At 45.2% G+C, this 17,851-nt stretch overlaps 2 protein-coding genes across 4 annotated transcripts in view; both read left to right on the top strand.

The window, feature by feature from the left end:
- The window catches only part of EI24 (EI24 autophagy associated transmembrane protein), a 37,382-nt gene extending 25,465 nt beyond the window's left edge, over positions 1-11,917 (top strand). Inside the window, exons 5-11 of one of the 2 annotated variants that reach the window (XM_065417083.1) lie at positions 801-867; positions 3,605-3,729; positions 4,659-4,778; positions 5,225-5,336; positions 7,871-7,982; positions 9,424-9,498; positions 10,246-11,917. In XM_065417083.1, coding sequence (XP_065273155.1) covers positions 801-867; positions 3,605-3,729; positions 4,659-4,778; positions 5,225-5,336; positions 7,871-7,982; positions 9,424-9,498; positions 10,246-10,408 — 774 coding nt within the window. In that variant the 3' untranslated portion in view covers positions 10,409-11,917. The remainder of the gene's footprint in view (positions 1-800; positions 868-3,604; positions 3,730-4,658; positions 4,779-5,224; positions 5,337-7,870; positions 7,983-9,423; positions 9,499-10,245) is intronic. The other variant, XM_065417085.1, reaches the window with a different exon arrangement.
- Positions 11,918-17,747: 5,830 nt separating this feature from the next.
- STT3A (STT3 oligosaccharyltransferase complex catalytic subunit A) overlaps positions 17,748-17,851 on the top strand; it is a 28,466-nt gene continuing 28,362 nt past the window's right edge. The window contains exon 1 of one of the 2 annotated variants that reach the window (XM_065416916.1): positions 17,748-17,821. The gene's annotated coding sequence lies outside the window, so the exon portion shown is untranslated. The remainder of the gene's footprint in view (positions 17,822-17,851) is intronic. The other variant, XM_065416917.1, reaches the window with a different exon arrangement.

The raw sequence follows: 17,851 nt of genomic DNA, 5'->3' as shown, positions 1-17,851 counted from the left end.
AGTTTTGATGTTTTATATAAAGGGGGACCCGCCTTAAAATATATAGTTGAACTACTGTATTCCCTAAACAGACCATTATATTAATCTGGAGTCTGTTTCTCAAGTTCCTAATGCTGCTTGTTCACCTGCTGATCAAATGAAGTCTGTAGTGCTGCTCCACTGAATCGAATATTACATTTACTCAGGTCAGCTTTCCAAATAGTTGTTAATGAGTTTGGTAGGGTTTATTCATGATTGTAATAGGCGCTTTGCAGCCTAATAAATCACTTGTTTCTTTTCATCTTCCATTAGACTTTGTCATGATGGGTGAGGAATCAATATGGAAATGTTGAAAGGAAAAAGTTCAATTATATATTTTGGTTGTATTTAAGTAGAGCAGCGATCTTTCAGCGCTCTGCATTGATGGGTCATGGTGTTTAATTTTTAATAGATGGCAGGCAAACATTTTGCTATTAAATAGAGAATGCACAGTGCCTGCATGAAATATGCCTTTAAATCAGTGTTTATGGATCTTTGTCACTGTAGATGAAAGTTATTGCCCCATCTGAAGCTGAGGTGTTTAGGTGCCAAATATGAAACAGCCTCTCAGTTTGCCAAAGCCATTGAGCGTGGCAATGGCAGTGCAGTCAGACAAGATGGTACTTTTAGTAGGGCAGGAGATGGACACTTTGAGGCAGTTGAGAGTTTCTGGAGGGATTGCAGATTGGGTTGATGGATAGAGATAAGAGTAATAGAAGTGAACCTGTAAATGTCATTAACAAAACCACTTTTATGGTTTCCTTGTTGCCTTTTTCTTTTAGCTTAGTCTCCTCTTGTTTTACCGAGTATTTATACCTGTACTTCAGTCAGTCACAGCACAGATAATTGGTAAGTATATAATTTGTTTCTTTAAAGAGTTCTAGGACATCAGCTCTCCTCAGGGTAAATGATTATCAGCATCTGTGTAGAAGACTAAGGAGACTCTGCCCCCAAGTGCCCCCACATCCCGCCTCTCCATCCTTGAGTTATTTCCCTCTCTCGGGTATTTAACTGAGGGCAAAATCCTTAGAGATGATGAGCATTTGCAGCTCCCATTGACTTGAGTGAGGGATGTAAGGGCTCAGTACAACTCAGGATTTGACCCACTCAGTGTGGGCTGTGCCCTCCTCTTCCTGTGTGTTTCATGCATTGATGCTGCCACATCCTCTTTAGTGAACTGACTCAGATCAAAATTTCCAAAACTATGGGATTTGGATGCTCAGGTCCCATTAAAATTAATGGGAATTGGACATCCACATTCTTTAAGCTTCTTTGAAAATCTCACCCAGCTTTTTTTTCTCTTGTGAAAACTGACATATCAGCCTTAAAAAACACACTTAGACAAAGTTAAACAATGTTCCAATGACTTGATTAGCGTGTTTGTGTATCAGAGAGAAAGATTGATGGGCAGTTCTGCTAACAGACTGGGAAGTGGGGAAGACTTTTTTTTTTGGAACCCTATGTTTTAGTATTAAGCTAGTTACATAAGAATGGCCAAACTGGGTCAAACCAAAGGTCCATCTAGCCCAGTATCCTGTCTTCCCACAATGGCCAATGCCAGGTGTCCCAGAGGGAATGAACAGAACAGGTAATCATCCAGCGATCTATCCCCTGTCGCCCATTCCCAGCTTCCCAGTTATTTTTTCTCCATGTGGGAATCCTGCTTCTGTTTGTAATTACTTTCATTTAAATACTGTTCAGAGTGAATTTCATCACAAGCTGTACATCCTCCTCTTTATTGGGGATGTAGCTTCTCATGGAGTTCTATGTAACATAGAAAGTTACCATTAGACATGGGATGAGTTGTTTTTTAATTGGTGTATTCTCTTACCAGCCAGTAAAGTCTAAAGCGGTTAACACTTCTTATCCCAGACAATTCATTTTATATTTTGCAAGAGTCCAAATTTAAATGTTGTAAAGTGCTTTTTAAGTTAAGTGGCATGGACCGCAAATTCTATGTATTACTATTCACACTAACAGGAAAAGTCTCCACTCATTTTCGTGGTCCTCAGATTCTTATTAAAACCATTGAAATTAAGCCTTAATACTGAAAGCAAATGTAAAACCCAACATGCTAAAACTCAGTGCATGGGAATAGTAACATGTATTGAACTCTGGGGGCGAATGCCAGGAGGCGTTGGGGGGTCTGCCTCTTAGTATCAGTGGAAGTCTGTTTGTTAGCAGTGTGATACAGTCAGATTGCTTCCAGTTTTCTGTCATGTGAGGAGGAGCTTCAGCATAGATCCAGAACAGCCACAGGCATGCCCAATAATTGCTGATGTGAGGCAAGCTAAAAGTAGGGCTGCCAAGTGTTTTGGGGCTCGGAGAACACTGAAAATTCAGGGAGAATGGATCTTTGGTTGCGTTGTCCCTGAGTAAGTTCTTCTCACATAACACAAACAAACACACAAAAGCTCCAACTATCTAAACAAATAAATTTTTGGGGAAGAAAGGGAGATACAGTCAGTGATATTGACTGTTCTTAATTTTTGGGAGGTCCTCTAACACTACAGTGATGGACGCCATATAAGTATCTAAACAGGGAAATGTCTTACCCTTACCCTATGTCTCCTGACCTGTCTGTCTCTCCCATCCTCTAGTTCTGTTCTGTTTAACACTATTTCCCCTTTTCTTTGTGTCCTACCTTCTTCTCTCTTGCCTTCCCCCACATCTTTGTCCATCTCCTTTCCCTCTTGCTGTCGCTCTCTACCCTTTTGTCTTACTCCATTCTGTCCTTTTACTTTCATCTCGGTCCCTTTCTTCCTGTTGCTGGGTGAGCCTTCCCCACTGTTCAGATGTCTGGGCTGCTCATGATGTGCATGCTGTAATTGTTGCTTCTTTTTTCCTTTTCCCACTCTGAGTGTTCAGGCAGAGCAGGGAACAGAATGCTGATGAGAGTGAGCACTTGAGGAGCAGAGAGGTCAGGGAATCTTGCTACAAGTATCAGAAACCTTTTCCAGAGTTATCCATCAAAACAAAGGAGAACCCCATTTTTTTCGTGGGTGTTCTGGGCCTCTCATCTCCTGAGAACCAAAACACACAGCTTTGATAACATCTGTTCAAAACAGTATTTGAGGTATAGGCGAGAGCTGTCTTCCCATGTGTCTGCTGCATGACATTTTAGTTGCAGAATGCTTTCTCTTCCCATCCATATATGTTTTCAGCAAATAAATGTCAAACCCAGAAACCTTATTCCTAATGATGGAAGAGGGAACTATGTTCCTGCTTATACCACAAGAAATTGAAAGCTATTGCTTTTGAACTAGCAGGATGCTTTTTGGCAGTCCCAAAGCATATGTTCCCATAGGATTAAAGCACTGGTTCCCTATGGAAGTACTGCTGCTAGGATATTATTAGAAGTAAATAAAGAGCAGGTGCATGAAAATGGGTCTGTAAGAAAGGGAAGTAGATAAAACCAGGAAGGGCCATTTCCTATCTCTCTTTTTGTAGTTGGACCAGAATATCACATCTGTACAAAGGAGGCTGCTGTTAGCTGTTTTTCCATTGTAACTGTAGGTTGTGCAGTCTGAAATGAAGAGAATCCCATGTGCATGTCGCTGATGAGGACTTTATTCTTATTTTGAAGGTGACCCCTCACTACATGGTGATGTCTGGTCTTGGCTGGAATTTATCCTCACCTCTATTTTCGGTGCCCTTTGGGTCCTTCCTCTCTTTGTGCTCAGTAAAGTCGTCAATGCCATCTGGTTTCAGGTAGGTGAGGATGATGAGGAACAGCCCTCGTTAGCTGTGGGAGCAGGAGTTCACATTAAACAAGTGACATAGTATATGCTGTGTTACGGGTGGGTCAGTTAAGACCATAGAGCAAGAGTACAACCCACAGCCTCCTTTATTTTTAGTATGGAGGGTGACCAATCAGATTGAGATGGAACATTGCATGCTGGAACATGTAGACTCCACAGACTGGCACCTCTATAAATGAGCCGTAACCTGCTTTATTTCAGATGTATTAGATAAGGCCTTCTGGTTCAAACAAGCTGCTCGTGTGGCCCTTATTTGGGCAAAGTGTGGAAGGCCATGTGCTCTGTTATGTATAATGCCATAAAAGGAACATTTCTACACAAAGGTTATTGTTCCAGATGTGATGTGTGGTAGTTGCTTGTGTTGAGTGTGTTGGCAGGTGCACTGTGGAATATGTGCAGTGTGTTTCATGATGATGGGGAGATGGCTTGCTGCTTTCTGGGAGAAATGATCACTGTTCTTTTTCTTGCCACCGTTATTTGATTGACAGTATGTTTGGAAAACATGCAATGGAGACAGCATGGTGATGTGATTAGAGAAAGGGACTGGGAGTGGGGGGCGTGAGTTCTAGTCTCAGCTCTGCCACTGGCTTACTGTATGACTTTGGACTCTGTGCCTCAGTTTCTCCATTTGTAGCAATGGGGTTAATGATACCCAGGTTTCTAAACTACTCTGAGCCCCTTGAATGAAAAGTGCAAACCCTTATTACTACATATAATAAGCTGCTGAGCTAAAGCTGTTACTGCATCAGTAAAAGACAAGATTGCATCCTGAAAGTGTACTCAGTGGAATCGGCATGCTGACTGCAGATCAGTAGTGCAGTCACTCGTGTTAATTGTCTTTGTAAATTAGTTTCCCTGAAATGTGTTTCTCTGTTTCAGGACATTGCAGATTTGGCATTTGAGGTTTCCGGAAGAAAGCCCCAGCCCTTTTCCAGTGTCAGTAAAATCATTGCTGATATGCTATTTAACCTCTTACTGCAAGCACTGTTCCTCATCCAGGTGAGATTAGACCTTTCTTGGGTTTTGTATCTGGGTCAGTAGAGAACCAAGTGCATATTAGCTGTGAAATGCTGAGGGGGAGATGCCAAACCATTCTGCTGTTCGAATGCAGCTGTTGGCATTAGTGACAGCCTTGGAAGAGAAAGCCTCTTGGCTGGAGGGCTGAGCTGTGACCAGGAAACTGTTATATGCAGAGAATTGTGGCCAAATTGATTGATGTTCCCAAAGTGACAGGATGAGCTTTGCTAGAAGGGAGGTGGGGTTCGGAGGGTCCTATTGGAGGGCGGGGGAATAAAATTAAAACTACTAGAAAGCAAGGTCCTCTCTAGTTGTGCTCCCATATCACTCTCTAGAGTGAAGATAAATGTATTGTGTTCCTGCTGTGCTGTACATAAATCCACCACTGCAGAAAGCAAACTCAATCAATTTCTTCTCTTCCTCTGCAGGGGATGATTGTGAGTCTCTTCCCAATTGATATCATTGGCCAGTTGGTTAGCCTCCTGCACATGTCGCTGCTCTACTCCCTGTACTGCTTTGAGTACCGCTGGTTTAATAAAGGTTAGTGCTACCCTTCACTTCCAAGGCTACCAGCATGTGTCTGGGGACATTCTGCATTGCTGGAAATATTTTAAATGCATAAGCTCCCCGATAGGAGGACAATCCGGTTTCAAACACACTTTATCCAGACAAGTAACTTGGGATGTTACCAAGTGATCTCTCTCTCTCTCTCTCTCCCTTCCTCACCTCAAGAGTATGGAATATGAGCCTCTCTTTAGAGAATGAATCTCTGCTGTATTTGCAGATTTGTTTTTTTTTCAGAGCATTAAACCTTACTAGGCTGATCGATTTATTGTGCTGTTTACACAAGAGCGATTTAACTAGGAGATGATTTTCACTTGTACTACTCTATTAAATGGTCTCGCCTGTTTAGTCACATTTGGATGTTAGTTCTCAGTAATGGGTCTGAGTATAGGAGCTGAGGTGTTGCTCAAGGGAGACACGTCAATAAGATGAATAAAACAGAGCAGCACCCCAACGCACCTCATAGTTGGGAGTGAGATCCTGCTGTTATGGGGACTGCATAGGCAATGGATCAACCATACCACTAGTGGTCCAAGAGACTGTTCTATTGAGAGAGAGGAATGTTGGCTACAACACTGGCATGTTATCCCTGACTTTCTTCAGAAGGTGCTATGGGAACATTTCCACCTGAAACAGTCACCAGATGGGACTTCAGCATCTTGTCTGAAGTCTGGCACCTCTGACATCGCAGCCAACCCTTCTCTGGTGCATGCTCCATTGCAGTGTGAATCCAAATCCTGATAGGGATCTTGACTCCACACCTTTATGGCATCAAGGTGTGAGTGCAACACACAGAGCAGTACAGACACCAGGGGAGTGAATACATCATTTCACAATCCATTTAACACTGGCTGAGAAGGGGCCACTATAGATGACTTACTGCCCTTCTCTGTTTTTCTGTGACTGAACACTCTTGGTTGTGCTGTCCTGAATCTCTTGCCTGCTTATTCATTGAGGCTATAGCAGAGATGACAAATAGTCACATGGTGTTTGAAGTGGCAGGGAAGATGAGTAGAATAATAAACATTTGTTTGAGGGCCAGATGCAGTCTGAAATTCTCCTGGTGGCTCTCACTTGAAAGCCTTGGATTTGGTCCCCTTCTGACTTAGTTTGCAGTGTACCATAGAATTCGTAGTTCCAGGGAAAAAACAAGGTTGTCTTGTGTAATGGTTTTTCAGCTCCAAATATTTTCCACTCCATGGAATTAAGTCAAACAGGAACTAAATCCAAAGAGGCAATCTTACCATCATTGGAACCATTTGAATTCTAAATTCAGCTAGAGAAAAAAACACTAGAAGAAAAGAGAACTTTCGTTTCTAATGCTAGAGCTCTGGATTGAGAAGGAGCCTGATGATGAATGTCAGGTAGGCCCAGGCCATCTCTTGCCCTGTAATGCACATATCCAGACATGCAGAACATGAACATTTACTTGTCTCTCACAGCTATGGTAAAATTGTTTTAATTGTTTAACCTTCTCCAGCAAAGGTAATAGAAGAAAAACCGAAATGATGGTATCTTTTTCCTTTCAGATTAGAGAGAGATGCCTTGACAACTTGTGCTGACAAAAGATCCCATGTTACTTTTCACAAGAGGAGTGTTAGTTCAGTTTTACAATTGGAATAACTTAATTTTGCCACCTACTTTCAACTATTAGTGAAGTTTCAGCCTAACATAGCGTTATTTTGCATCACACCATATGCTGCAGGGCATTTTAAGCATAAAAAGACAGGAAGCTCATAATCTAAATTAGATTCTTCATATTTAACACCGTAAATGTTCTGTATTTTTACAGTCCACTGATAAATTACTGCCAGATTTATTCCAAATGTGTCTGCATTTCAATGATGGTAGATGTGGTTTTTATCAAGGGGAAAAACCTTTACAAGAAAGTTTTAAAAAAAGCAGTGGGGAGGAAGGTAGAAACCTACTATATTTTTTTAAAAAAGCATAGTCCTCCATATTTTAACTGAGCTGACCAGCTTTTCTGAGGTTACTCTATGAAGTCTTGATGTTATCTAAACTTGGAGTTTAATCAACTGCTTTTTGTCTTGTGCCTTTTGTCTTATCAAGTCAGTGGGTCCAGTAAACCAAGTTTATATTCTGTTTTTTACTACAAAAGCGGCAAAACAATTAGATTTTTAGACTCTGAAGAACATCTCTATTTCTATGGTGGTGTAAATCAGGGATACCTTGTCAGATTTTATTGAAGCATGATAGAAAAATTCTACTGTCGTCTCAGGCTTCACACACCACTTTTGAGGCTGATATTCTTTTGTTTGTGGATTTTATAGGGTAGATCCCAAATCTAATTTATAATAGAAACTTGTTTGCAACCTTACCTATGGAATGGCCACTACAGCTCCCTTATGTAGTTTATAAATTACTTTGGGATCATTCAGGATGCCTGACACTCTAGAAATATGAGATTTAGTGACAACACATGCTCTTTATCCAAAACTTTTCTGCCTTAGTTCCTTAAATTTCTGTACGTTAACTTGTGTTTTTATTAGGAATTGAAATGCATCAACGGTTATCCAACATTGAGAGGAACTGGCCCTATTACTTTGGATTTGGTTTACCGCTGGCTTTTCTCACTGCAATGCAGTCTTCTTACATCATCAGGTGACTTTCACTGGAATGCGTTACCTAGGGAGGTGGTGGAGACTCCTTCCTTGGAGGTTTTTAAGGCCCGGCTTGACAAAGCCCTGGCTGGGATGATTTAGTTGGGAATTGGTCCTGCTTTGAGCAGGGGGTTGGACTAGATGACCTCCTGAGGTCCCTTCCAACCCTGATATTCTATGATTCTAAATTGGGAGCACTGGGCGTCCTTGCTTTGAGGGTGATGAATGCAGAGGTAACGTCCCCCAAATACCACCCAAAATTCCCACCCTCCACGAGACCCCCAGAGAAGTGTACCTTTCCCAACCCCTGCAGGTCAGAGGAGTATATCTGCTTCCACAGCACCATAGGAAAATAGCTCTGCTAATAAGTAGTTGGAGGGAAAAGTACATTTCGGAATAAGGAAGGTTTCTCCATTAAAATCAGAAATGTAGTGCAGATTCTTCCACCGAACTGCCATACAACTATGAGACACATTTGGATAGTAGAATCTCCCCTACTTCCTGCCCCACTGTATTGACCATTCTGGAGGCACAGTGGCTGGGCAAAGTTCATAAATCCTCTCACTGCTCAGAAATCTTCTCTCTGCTGAGATGATGTCATTGCTGTCTGCTTTATGATTTCTCGTCCTGCTCTGACTCTGCTGTAACCGTCTCCCATACGACTGGAATACTCTTACAGATGGAGCCAACGGTAGCGGCATGTTTTCTTTTATACTTAGAATGCAGAGCAGTAAATAGAGCTAGCAGGGGCCACGATTTATTGATGCAGATGAGCTGCATTTCTAACGGTGTCGGCCCTGCCTAAGGTAACCCAGAGACAGCAGATATGTGGGAGGTAAAACCCAATTCCAGTGTCAAGCTGCATATCTGTCCCTTCTTCTGAAAGTTCGCTGAATACTTAAAAGAACACTGCAGTGGATCCCAGCAGGGAAAGATTTAAACATGCCCAGATCCTACCGGAGTTACTTGTCCTTTATTTATATTGTCAATGCCACACCTTTTACTCGTCTTCCATGTGACTGAGATTGTCTCCCTTAAAGCTGCAGTGACGTGCTGATGGTTGCAGTAGTAGTCCCATGAAGCCCACAGCAATCTCTATTTAATATGCAGGTGCAGCCTATGGAAGCTACAGATCCCGGCACATGATACTCTCTCTTGATCTGAGCTGCTGGAAAATGTAGTCTCTGCACAATGTGTTTCCCTATAAATATTGTGACGGGTGCCATCTGCTCCATTTATACAAATTCAGTGCGGCCCTTGGTTGGGCTGTTTGATTTCCCCTGTGTTTAATGGTGCTTCACTTCATTCTTCTTCACTCCCTGCAAAGAGATGTCCTGAAATCAGCTTCCATTGCGTGGGAGGTCATTTTCCTGTGTAACCTTATTATGACACCAATTTATAGTAATTGGCTTTTTGCTCAATGTGCCTTCTTCTTTTTGCAGTGGCTGCCTGTTCTCCATTCTTTTCCCTCTATTTATCATCAGCGCCAATGAAGCAAAGACACCTGGGAAAGCATAGTAAGTATTTTTGGTAGGAAACTCATGATAATGCTAGATGCAGGACGAACACACTCGAATCAATGACCTAAAACAGGGCTTTAGCAGTACTGTGTCTTGTAAGCTAGGGGGTGTCCTTGTGCATCTCTGAACATATTGGTCATGTAATGATGGAAGAACAATAGAGTTGGGACACCTTCATTAATTTAAAATAAGGGAAATGAAACCGGATTTTATTAACAGAGAGGACATTGTGTTAACATTTCAAAAGGGTGCGTTATTGGTAAGGGAAAGGTTCTCTGAGGTTATTGACAGACCTGCACTGAACTGATATCCTCTTATGTCACCCTCCCTGTATGCCAAAACCCTGGAATTCCTGGGCAGCCATCAGCTCAGCTCTTATCTGCAGCTTCAAGCTTTTCAAGACAGACTTAACCCCAGCGTTGGAATAATTGGGTCTGCTTTGTCCTCCCTATGTAGATACAAGGATGGAATGGAGGCATCCTGTATTTCCTAGGGGGTGGGTATGATAACTGTGCCTGCATTAGGCCTTTACTCTTTGTCACTTTACAGTGACATCTACTAATCTGTGTTGTGAAGACACTCATTATCCTAGAATATACTAAGCAAAATATAAAAATGGACAAAGGGAGCTTCTTGCTGCACTATTATATTAATGTGTTTGTGTGTGTGCACGCACGTATGCGTGCAAGCGACACCAATTGAGACTTTGGGATGGGAGCTCACAGCATTTGTTCTGTGTTTCAGCCATTTCCAGCTGCGTCTCTTCTCCTTGGTGGTTTTCCTCAGCAACAGACTCTTTCACAAGACCGTTTACCTTCAGTCCACCCTGAGCAGCTCCTCCTCAGTAGATAGACTGCCCTCTCCTCACTCATCCCCTGCCAAACAGAAGGCTGCTTTGAGGCACTGAACCACAACCGAAGGGGTGTGTGTGTGTGTGTCATCCTTGGCTGCTACATGTGCCCCTGTGACCTAGGGAAGGGCAGGACCCATTCTGCCAAGGGGCTTGTGCATTTCCCCACTAACCACCATTGTAAGCGCCACTTGGACATTGGTTTTGTGTCACATTGAGAGCGTGGATGGAAATCTCTGGAAAAGTCTGGATTTTTAACACCTTCGTGAGTTTTAAAAAGCCGGGTTCTCTGTGCTTGTTTTATAGAGTGTAACAGACCTGTGCCTGTACTGTTTTGTATACTCTTTTCCTGTGCCATTTCCCTCGATACCCCAGGAAGAATGGTTTTGTAATCCACGTTTTGCTGTAGCTTTGTGGAGCTGATGGGAGTGTCTAAAGTAGATTGCGCCACAACTGTTGGATTCCTCAATGATTATAGTTCTTTGTATAATGTATCTCAGGTCAGGTTTTTGTAATTCCTGCTGTGCTGAAAAGCAGAATTGGAAGACAAACTGGATCATGCTGATCTAGGGGCAAGATCAATTTATATAGAGAGGGGACTCTCCCAGCCCACTATCCAATGAGCTTCAGTCAAGCTCTTTCTGTCAACTGGCAAACTTTGGGTCTTTCCTCAATACAAGACCTGGACAAGTGCCACCTTTCTGTATCCAGTATATATACTGAAGAGCATCGCCTTTCATCAGGATGAAGCAAATTCCTAACCTAAACAGCAGAATGTGGTGGGTTTTTTAAAATACTGTCTGGAGCTGGGGAAAGCTCCTGAAATTTCAAAGGGAAATTGTATAAATAAGGTCAGGAAGTGAAATGGAAACTTATTGAAACACTTTAACTCTGTAGTTGGGTTGTAAGGTTTTTTTAATGTATCTTTTTGTCTCAGCAATCAGATGCTTTTGAAAATTAGTGTCTGCCAGTTTTCCATGGAGACACCATGCATACTGGCGGTATTTAAAAAATAATTCAAAATTATGAGGTTCCAAACTGTATCCAGACAACACAAGGGAGAACAATCAGTTTCTACTGGACTCATGGGAGAACAGACAGACCTGGGCTGCACCATTGCCCTGCTTAAAGTAGGTAGTGTGCGTCTTGGGGAAGAGAAAGAGCTTGTTCAGTTAACATGAAAGGCTCCAAGTCTGTCGTCATGGCAACACTATCTCTACTGCAATTGTTGTCCCAGCCTAGGTGGAATGGTATTGGCCAAAGTACACTTACTTGGTTGTAGCTGCAGTGAAACTGCTTTGTCAGCTCAGGATATGTGAATTCATGTGTGTGCGTGTAAGTCTCTGTGTGTGTGTGTGTGTGTGTGTGTGTGTGTGTGTGTATATATACTCTGTATACACAAAGGGAGAGTGAGCTATACTGGTTCTAGACAGTGTTCTTGCATGTAAAATTTCTGTTTGGCAGAAAAAAAATCTGTAAAATTCAAGAAGCCCTTGGTTTTTCAGAACCGAGGTTGGTCTACAGATAAACTTTTCTCTAGTATTTTCACACTGAAATATTAAATGAAAATGAACAAAAAATCAAAAATTGCAATGAGTTCTGTCTGAGCACTGACGTTAATGTTAAAAGGAAAAAAACGGCATTTTACTGTGGATGGGTCATTCTTAAATTGCAATCCGGGGACTTTGAGGCTCTACATGTGGGAAGGGAGGTGGGGGAGATTTGGGAAACAGTTCAATACAACGTGATCCTGGAGGCAAATGGAAATAGAATTTGAACTTCCCTAAATAATGTGAATGACTCCCGGCTTGCTACAAAGCACTCTCAAAGTAATACTAGAGAGAGCCACTTTAAGCATGGCCTGCTAAACCTAGGGTTGTGAGTTCAATCCTTGAGGGGGCCATTTAGGGATCTGGGGCAAAAATCTGTCTGGGGATTGGTCCTGCTTTGAGCAGCGGGTTGGACTAGATGACCTCCTGAGGTCCCTTCCAGCCCTGATATTCTACGATTCTATGTTACGTACTCTCTCGAGCAAGCTACAGGGAAGAGAAGGGGCAGATTCATATGAGAGTATTTTGAAAATAAACATTTTTGAAAGAGATTGTATACAATCTTACTTTACTGTACAAACAAAACCTTTGTTTTAACAGCAGTTAAGGTTGCTAAATGACAATATATTAACCTATTCCATTATTGACACAAATCAAGCGTTTCAAAGCAAGGAAATAGTTTTGGACACTACATCTGACTTTGCCCACTTAATAAGCAACCATACTGTTCTTATCAGGAATTCAGAGATGTGCACATCTTTAACTACAGCAGGTGCATGAGTTTTCAAGGAGATTTAACTCCATGGAAAGTTTGAAGGGGCAGTAATGAGATTGTTTTAAGCCAAAGGGAGGAAGACAAATGATAGACAATTCAGCATTCAGATCAGGGGAACTTTAATGGCCTGTAACTCAAAAACAGTTGGACTAACTTTGCAAAAACTTCCTTTGTTGCTTTCTGAGTAAACGTGACAGTTTTCAGACCAAACTGATTTTCTAATTTAAAGTTATATTGGGGCTAAAAGTGGGCAATGGAACGGAAGTTGGTTCCATATTTAACTGTGAAGGGGCTACTGCCTTTCTCCAGTATGCAATCTGTTATACACATCTATTGTTTGATCATACATATATAGATTAACGTGGCTATGGGAATCTCCCTTCTCGGGCTAACATGATAAATTAATGGTGCCTTAACTGAAATAAACAGTATGGAGGAGCGTTACACTGGGCCTGTAACCTAGTACCTTTTCTAGATTATCATGCTTAAAAACGCTTCTTGCTAGAAGGATGTAGCAAGACTTCCCTGGCCAGTGGTACTGGGCTGAAGTCTGGCCACCATCAGCTGGATAGTAATTGAAGGCTATGAAAGCGACAGGGGTCATTTGAGGGAAACTCCATGTTCTAATATACTCCTCATTGTGGTCTGGGCTGCATGAGTAGCTGGGTTTTGAAGAGTTAATGAAACATAGAACAGGTGAAGGTATTGCTGCTTTCTGGAAAGTGTACCAGCCAGCTCCCTCCCTCTAACCCTAATAGCTTTCCAACCATGTTTGGCCTCTCCGTTTTCTGGACAAAGACCTCTGTTCCAGACAAGGCCTGCTGTTTCCTATTCACCTATGCACCATCAAATGACCAGTGCTGCCTGAGCTGCTCGCAGCTCTGGTCCGCTGATTGACAAAGGAGGCCAAATTCCATAGTGAGCTACAGCACGCACAAGAGGCAGGCAGCAGTAATGCAGTGGAGTTCAGCAGACAAGCTCATTACCAGCCTTCTCCTCCCTGCCTAAGCAAACCAGGTACAAAAGGCTACAAACCCAATACTGTGGGTAGGATTCTTCTCCCTCTCAGTGTGGCCTTGTTGACTGCCAGCAGGTCTCCCCTATCTAGGAAAAGGGAGTAGAAGCTTCTCCTTTGTTAGCCTGTCAATGGGGGCCTTCCAGCTTTCTGTTGCAGTACTCTACACAGTGCTGCATTACTTAGAGGTGAACAATGTGGAATTCACAGGTTCCAAAGAATGAACCAAGCCCTTCACTGAGATGATGGTGGGTTTCTGCATATAGTTACAAGGTAATGGACCCTAGCTGCTGTTTGTTCCCATAGCAATCAGAGCAAGACAAACACTGAGGAAGGGAGCAGCACAACATGAGGTGCCAGCGGGTTTGCAAGGGTACTGCTGTGCCAGCGAGTATGTGGGAATGTTTCCTAGGCTGTCAAAAATAAAATGGAATGAGGAGATTCAGTTAAGCCATCCCAGGGGTAAGGATTTCAAGAAGCCAAGTGTGGAACAAATGCTCAACCACATAGCTCCTGTCCACTGAAAGTGCATGAGTTGGGGACAGAGAAGGGAAAGTATGGTGAGGAAAGTAGGATTTAATTATCTTACATTTAAGATCTGTAGCCTAAAGATGTTTGTGGGTAGCTTGGAGGGAGGGGATCTACCACCGCTGTGCCATGTCCTTGGGCAGACTCTCCTGCCCCTTTTCCAAACCCTACCCATGATCTTAACTCACCTTTATGTGGCCTCCTTTTGTAGCTTGCTGAATGTTGCAGTGTGCGCCACATAAAATAGGAGGTAGCACTGGCCACTACATGGTCGCAAATGGTTGTGTAATTATTGCAGTGTTACCTTTAGCATGATTAAATCTCTGGGTCAAACCCTGCTCACACAGGCAGCCACACTGAAGTCAATGGGACTAGTTATAGGAATATAATGAGCAGAATTTGGCTGAGACAAGGCAGGTGAGATATCTCCTGGGATTCACAGAAGAGGCAATCTCTCACAGATGTTCCTCATCTCTCAACATAACTTTGAGGCTGCCAGAAAGTCATTGCATCATGCTGTGATGGTAAGATGCTGGACTCCAGATTCCCCTTCAGTCTGAGAAATATGCAAATCGACAGGAATCCAGCCTCTTCTCAGAGAGCTATGTGAGCATATAGTCACTCGGTGTTGTTCCACTACAGCTGCTAGAATTGTATTTAATCCACAGCAATACATAGCCCATAGACTATCAGATCTATTTAAAGATACAGAATGACTACATCAGGCATTTGAGTTCCCCCTCTTTTCCAACTGACTGCATCCACAATTTGGTGGAAGTGTACCCAGATGTGCGGAGAGAGAGTCGGGGGAAAGAGACAATGTAACATTGTCGAAAGTAACAACTGGGCAGAAAAGTCACTCTGCAACAAGTGAAAACAGCACACATGAGAAGGAAAAGAAAATGGCCTGGAGATGGAGAGAATGGGTTGGAAAGGCAAGGAGAAAGGGGGGAAAATGGAAAAAGATAAAGTTGACATTGTTTTCTGGTGAGTAATTTCAGTGAGGCTGCTTCAGTTTATTATACTATCTCCAACTTTGGAAAAAAAGATTTTGTGCTTATGCACAAACCCTAGCATATGCAGCTGGGCCCAGCTCCCTCTGCAGCAGGAAACTAGAAGCTAGAGGAAAAAATCCCCCGATAGCCCCCTTCATCCCAAAACCCCACATAAATCCAGAAAGAAACCAACCACCCAAACCCAAGAAAACCATGGAGAGCTTTTACCCTGGGAGGGGTGGAGAGCCAGAGCCCTCCGTGAAATCCCTTAAGGACTGCCTTGATGTTACAGGGAAGGGTTCAGTGAGCACAAAGCTGGGGGTTGTGGCGTGGAACCTTCAGGTCTGGGCCACACACAGATTTTGTACTCATGTAACTATCTGGGTCGGGGATGATTTTTGCCTTTACAATTACAGCAGAATAGCCCTGCTGGGGGTGCGCTAGACTCGCGTACAGGTGCCTTGCCTGTATGGACACAGCAAGACAGGCCCATGGGGGGAGTGAGCCCAGGTGCTGATGCCAGCCTCACACAGGCCTAGCAGAACAGTCCTGTGGGGGTGGTGCTGGGTTAGGGTTGCCAGGCATCCGGTTTTCGACCAGAACGCCCAGTTGAAAAGGGACCCTTGTGGCTCCAGTCGGCACTGCCAACCGGGCCATTAAAAGTCCAGGACTCAGGCAGGCTCCCTGCCTGCACTAGCTCCCTGTGGCTCCCGGAAGCAGCCACATGGATGGCCAGGGAGGCTCAGTAGCTCCCATTGCCCGGGAACCGCAACCAATGGGAGCTGGGGGGCAGGGCCGGCTCCAAGCACCAGCGCAGGAAGCAGGTGCTTGGGGCAGCCAATGGACAGGGGCGGCACGTCCGGGTCCTCGGCGGCAATTTGGCGGTGTTGCCGGCACAGAGGGCCCGAGGACAGCAACAGCGGGGTTTGTTGCCCGGTGTGCTTCGCGCCAATGAACACACCAGGGTGGAGAAGCAAACAAAGTTTATTTGAGATCTCAAAGCGGTGCAAGGAGACTGGCACGTCTCAGATCAAGCACACCATCATAAGCAGTTTTTCTCTTTTTATACATTTCACAGCTAAGTTCCTCCCTCTTCCTCCCCCCCATTCCCCCTCCCTTCTTCTACAAAAGCCATGTTTATACATTTAAGAAGTTAAATCATTTTGGTGGCTATAAGTCTAGCTCGTTAGTACCACTTCTCTAAACCGTTATCTGGTCCTGTTTCCCGCTTGGTACCGGTATGAGTGGGGTTGCAATTGATAACTTGCTGTTACACATTCCAATTTCTGCCCCTGGCTTTTGAGGTCGATTAGAGTTAAACATGTAGGAACTTTGGTTCATTTAGGCCTAGTGCAGGAAGGCTTCATCAACACTCGTGGTCTTCCACCCTCCCGAGTTACCTAGGGTTATGCCTAGTGACACCAACAGCGGCAAATCCCTCACTCCCTCTCGGAGGGAAGGACCCGCCGCCGAAGAATAAAGCGGCGTGGTAGAGCTGCCGCCGATTGCGGCTCCCCCCCGCTGCTTCGGGCGGCAAAAAAGCTGGAGCCGGCCCTGCTGGGGTGGCCTGCAGGCATGAGGGCAGCATACAGAGCCTCCCTGGCAGTCCATGTGCCTAGGAGCTGCAGGCCACTTCCTGGGAGCCGTGTTAACTACCAGCAGGACCCCACACCCCCTCCTACACCCCAACCCCCTGTCCTAGCCCAGAGTTCTCTCCCACACCCAAACTCCCCCCACAACCCTGTCCCAGCCTGGAGCCCCCTCCTGCACCCCAAACCTCTCATCCCTGGCCCCACCCCAGAGCTGCACCCCCAGCTGGAACCCTCATACACACCCCCTGCACCCCATCCCGGAGTCCCCTCTCACACCCAAATTCCCTCCCAGAGCCCACCACAGCCTGCCCCCCCCAACCCCCTGCCCCAGCCTGGAGCCCCCTTTCCCTGGCCCCACCCTCTGCCCCATCCCAGTGAGAATGGGCGGGGGCGGGGGCAGGGGCAGGGTTTTCAGTTTTGTGCGATCAGAAAGTTGGGACAGCTGGGAGGGGAAGGGCGGGGAGTGAGCCCTGGGGCCCGCCGGGCACAGCGATGCCAGGCCAGGCCGCCCCGCCCACACTGTGGGAGCTCTAGCGGGATAGATCACGTGGCTCAGGCCCTGACACGGGAAGTTGTCCTAGGGTACCGCCCCCCGACCGCCGCCACCAGCAGGCCCCGCCTAGCCAACACCACGTCCGAATCCGGTCACGTGACCCCCTGTCCGCCGGCCCCTTCCGGGCGTCTCTAGCCTGGACCGACACGTCACTGCTCGCGCCTCAACCAAACTGCCCCACTCTCCGGACCCCGCCTCTCCTCTCCCCTTTCCACCAGCCACAAATCAGTCCTAGAGCCTCGGTCCCGCCCACCTCCGCGCTGAGTGACAGGCTCGGTATCCAGTCAGCTCAGGCGTAGCGGGTCGCATCCCCACGGCGCGGTGAGGGACAGCGGTGTGTGCCAATGGCGTGTTCCCAGGAGCGAGGGGCGGGGAGGAGGAGCGAGCCGGGCGGCGGCAGGCAGGGGTGGGTGCGCGGAGCAGATGGATGGCTGAGGGAGCGGGGCGGAGAGCAGCGCCCAGGTGAGGGGGTGAGGGCCCGGGCCGGCCTGC

This window comes from Emys orbicularis, chromosome 15, assembly GCF_028017835.1.
Source record: "Emys orbicularis isolate rEmyOrb1 chromosome 15, rEmyOrb1.hap1, whole genome shotgun sequence".
In the NCBI taxonomy this organism is placed as follows: Eukaryota; Metazoa; Chordata; order Testudines; family Emydidae; genus Emys; species Emys orbicularis.
Note: the sequence above shows the minus strand (reverse complement) of the source record. Positions and strands in the feature narration are given on the sequence as shown.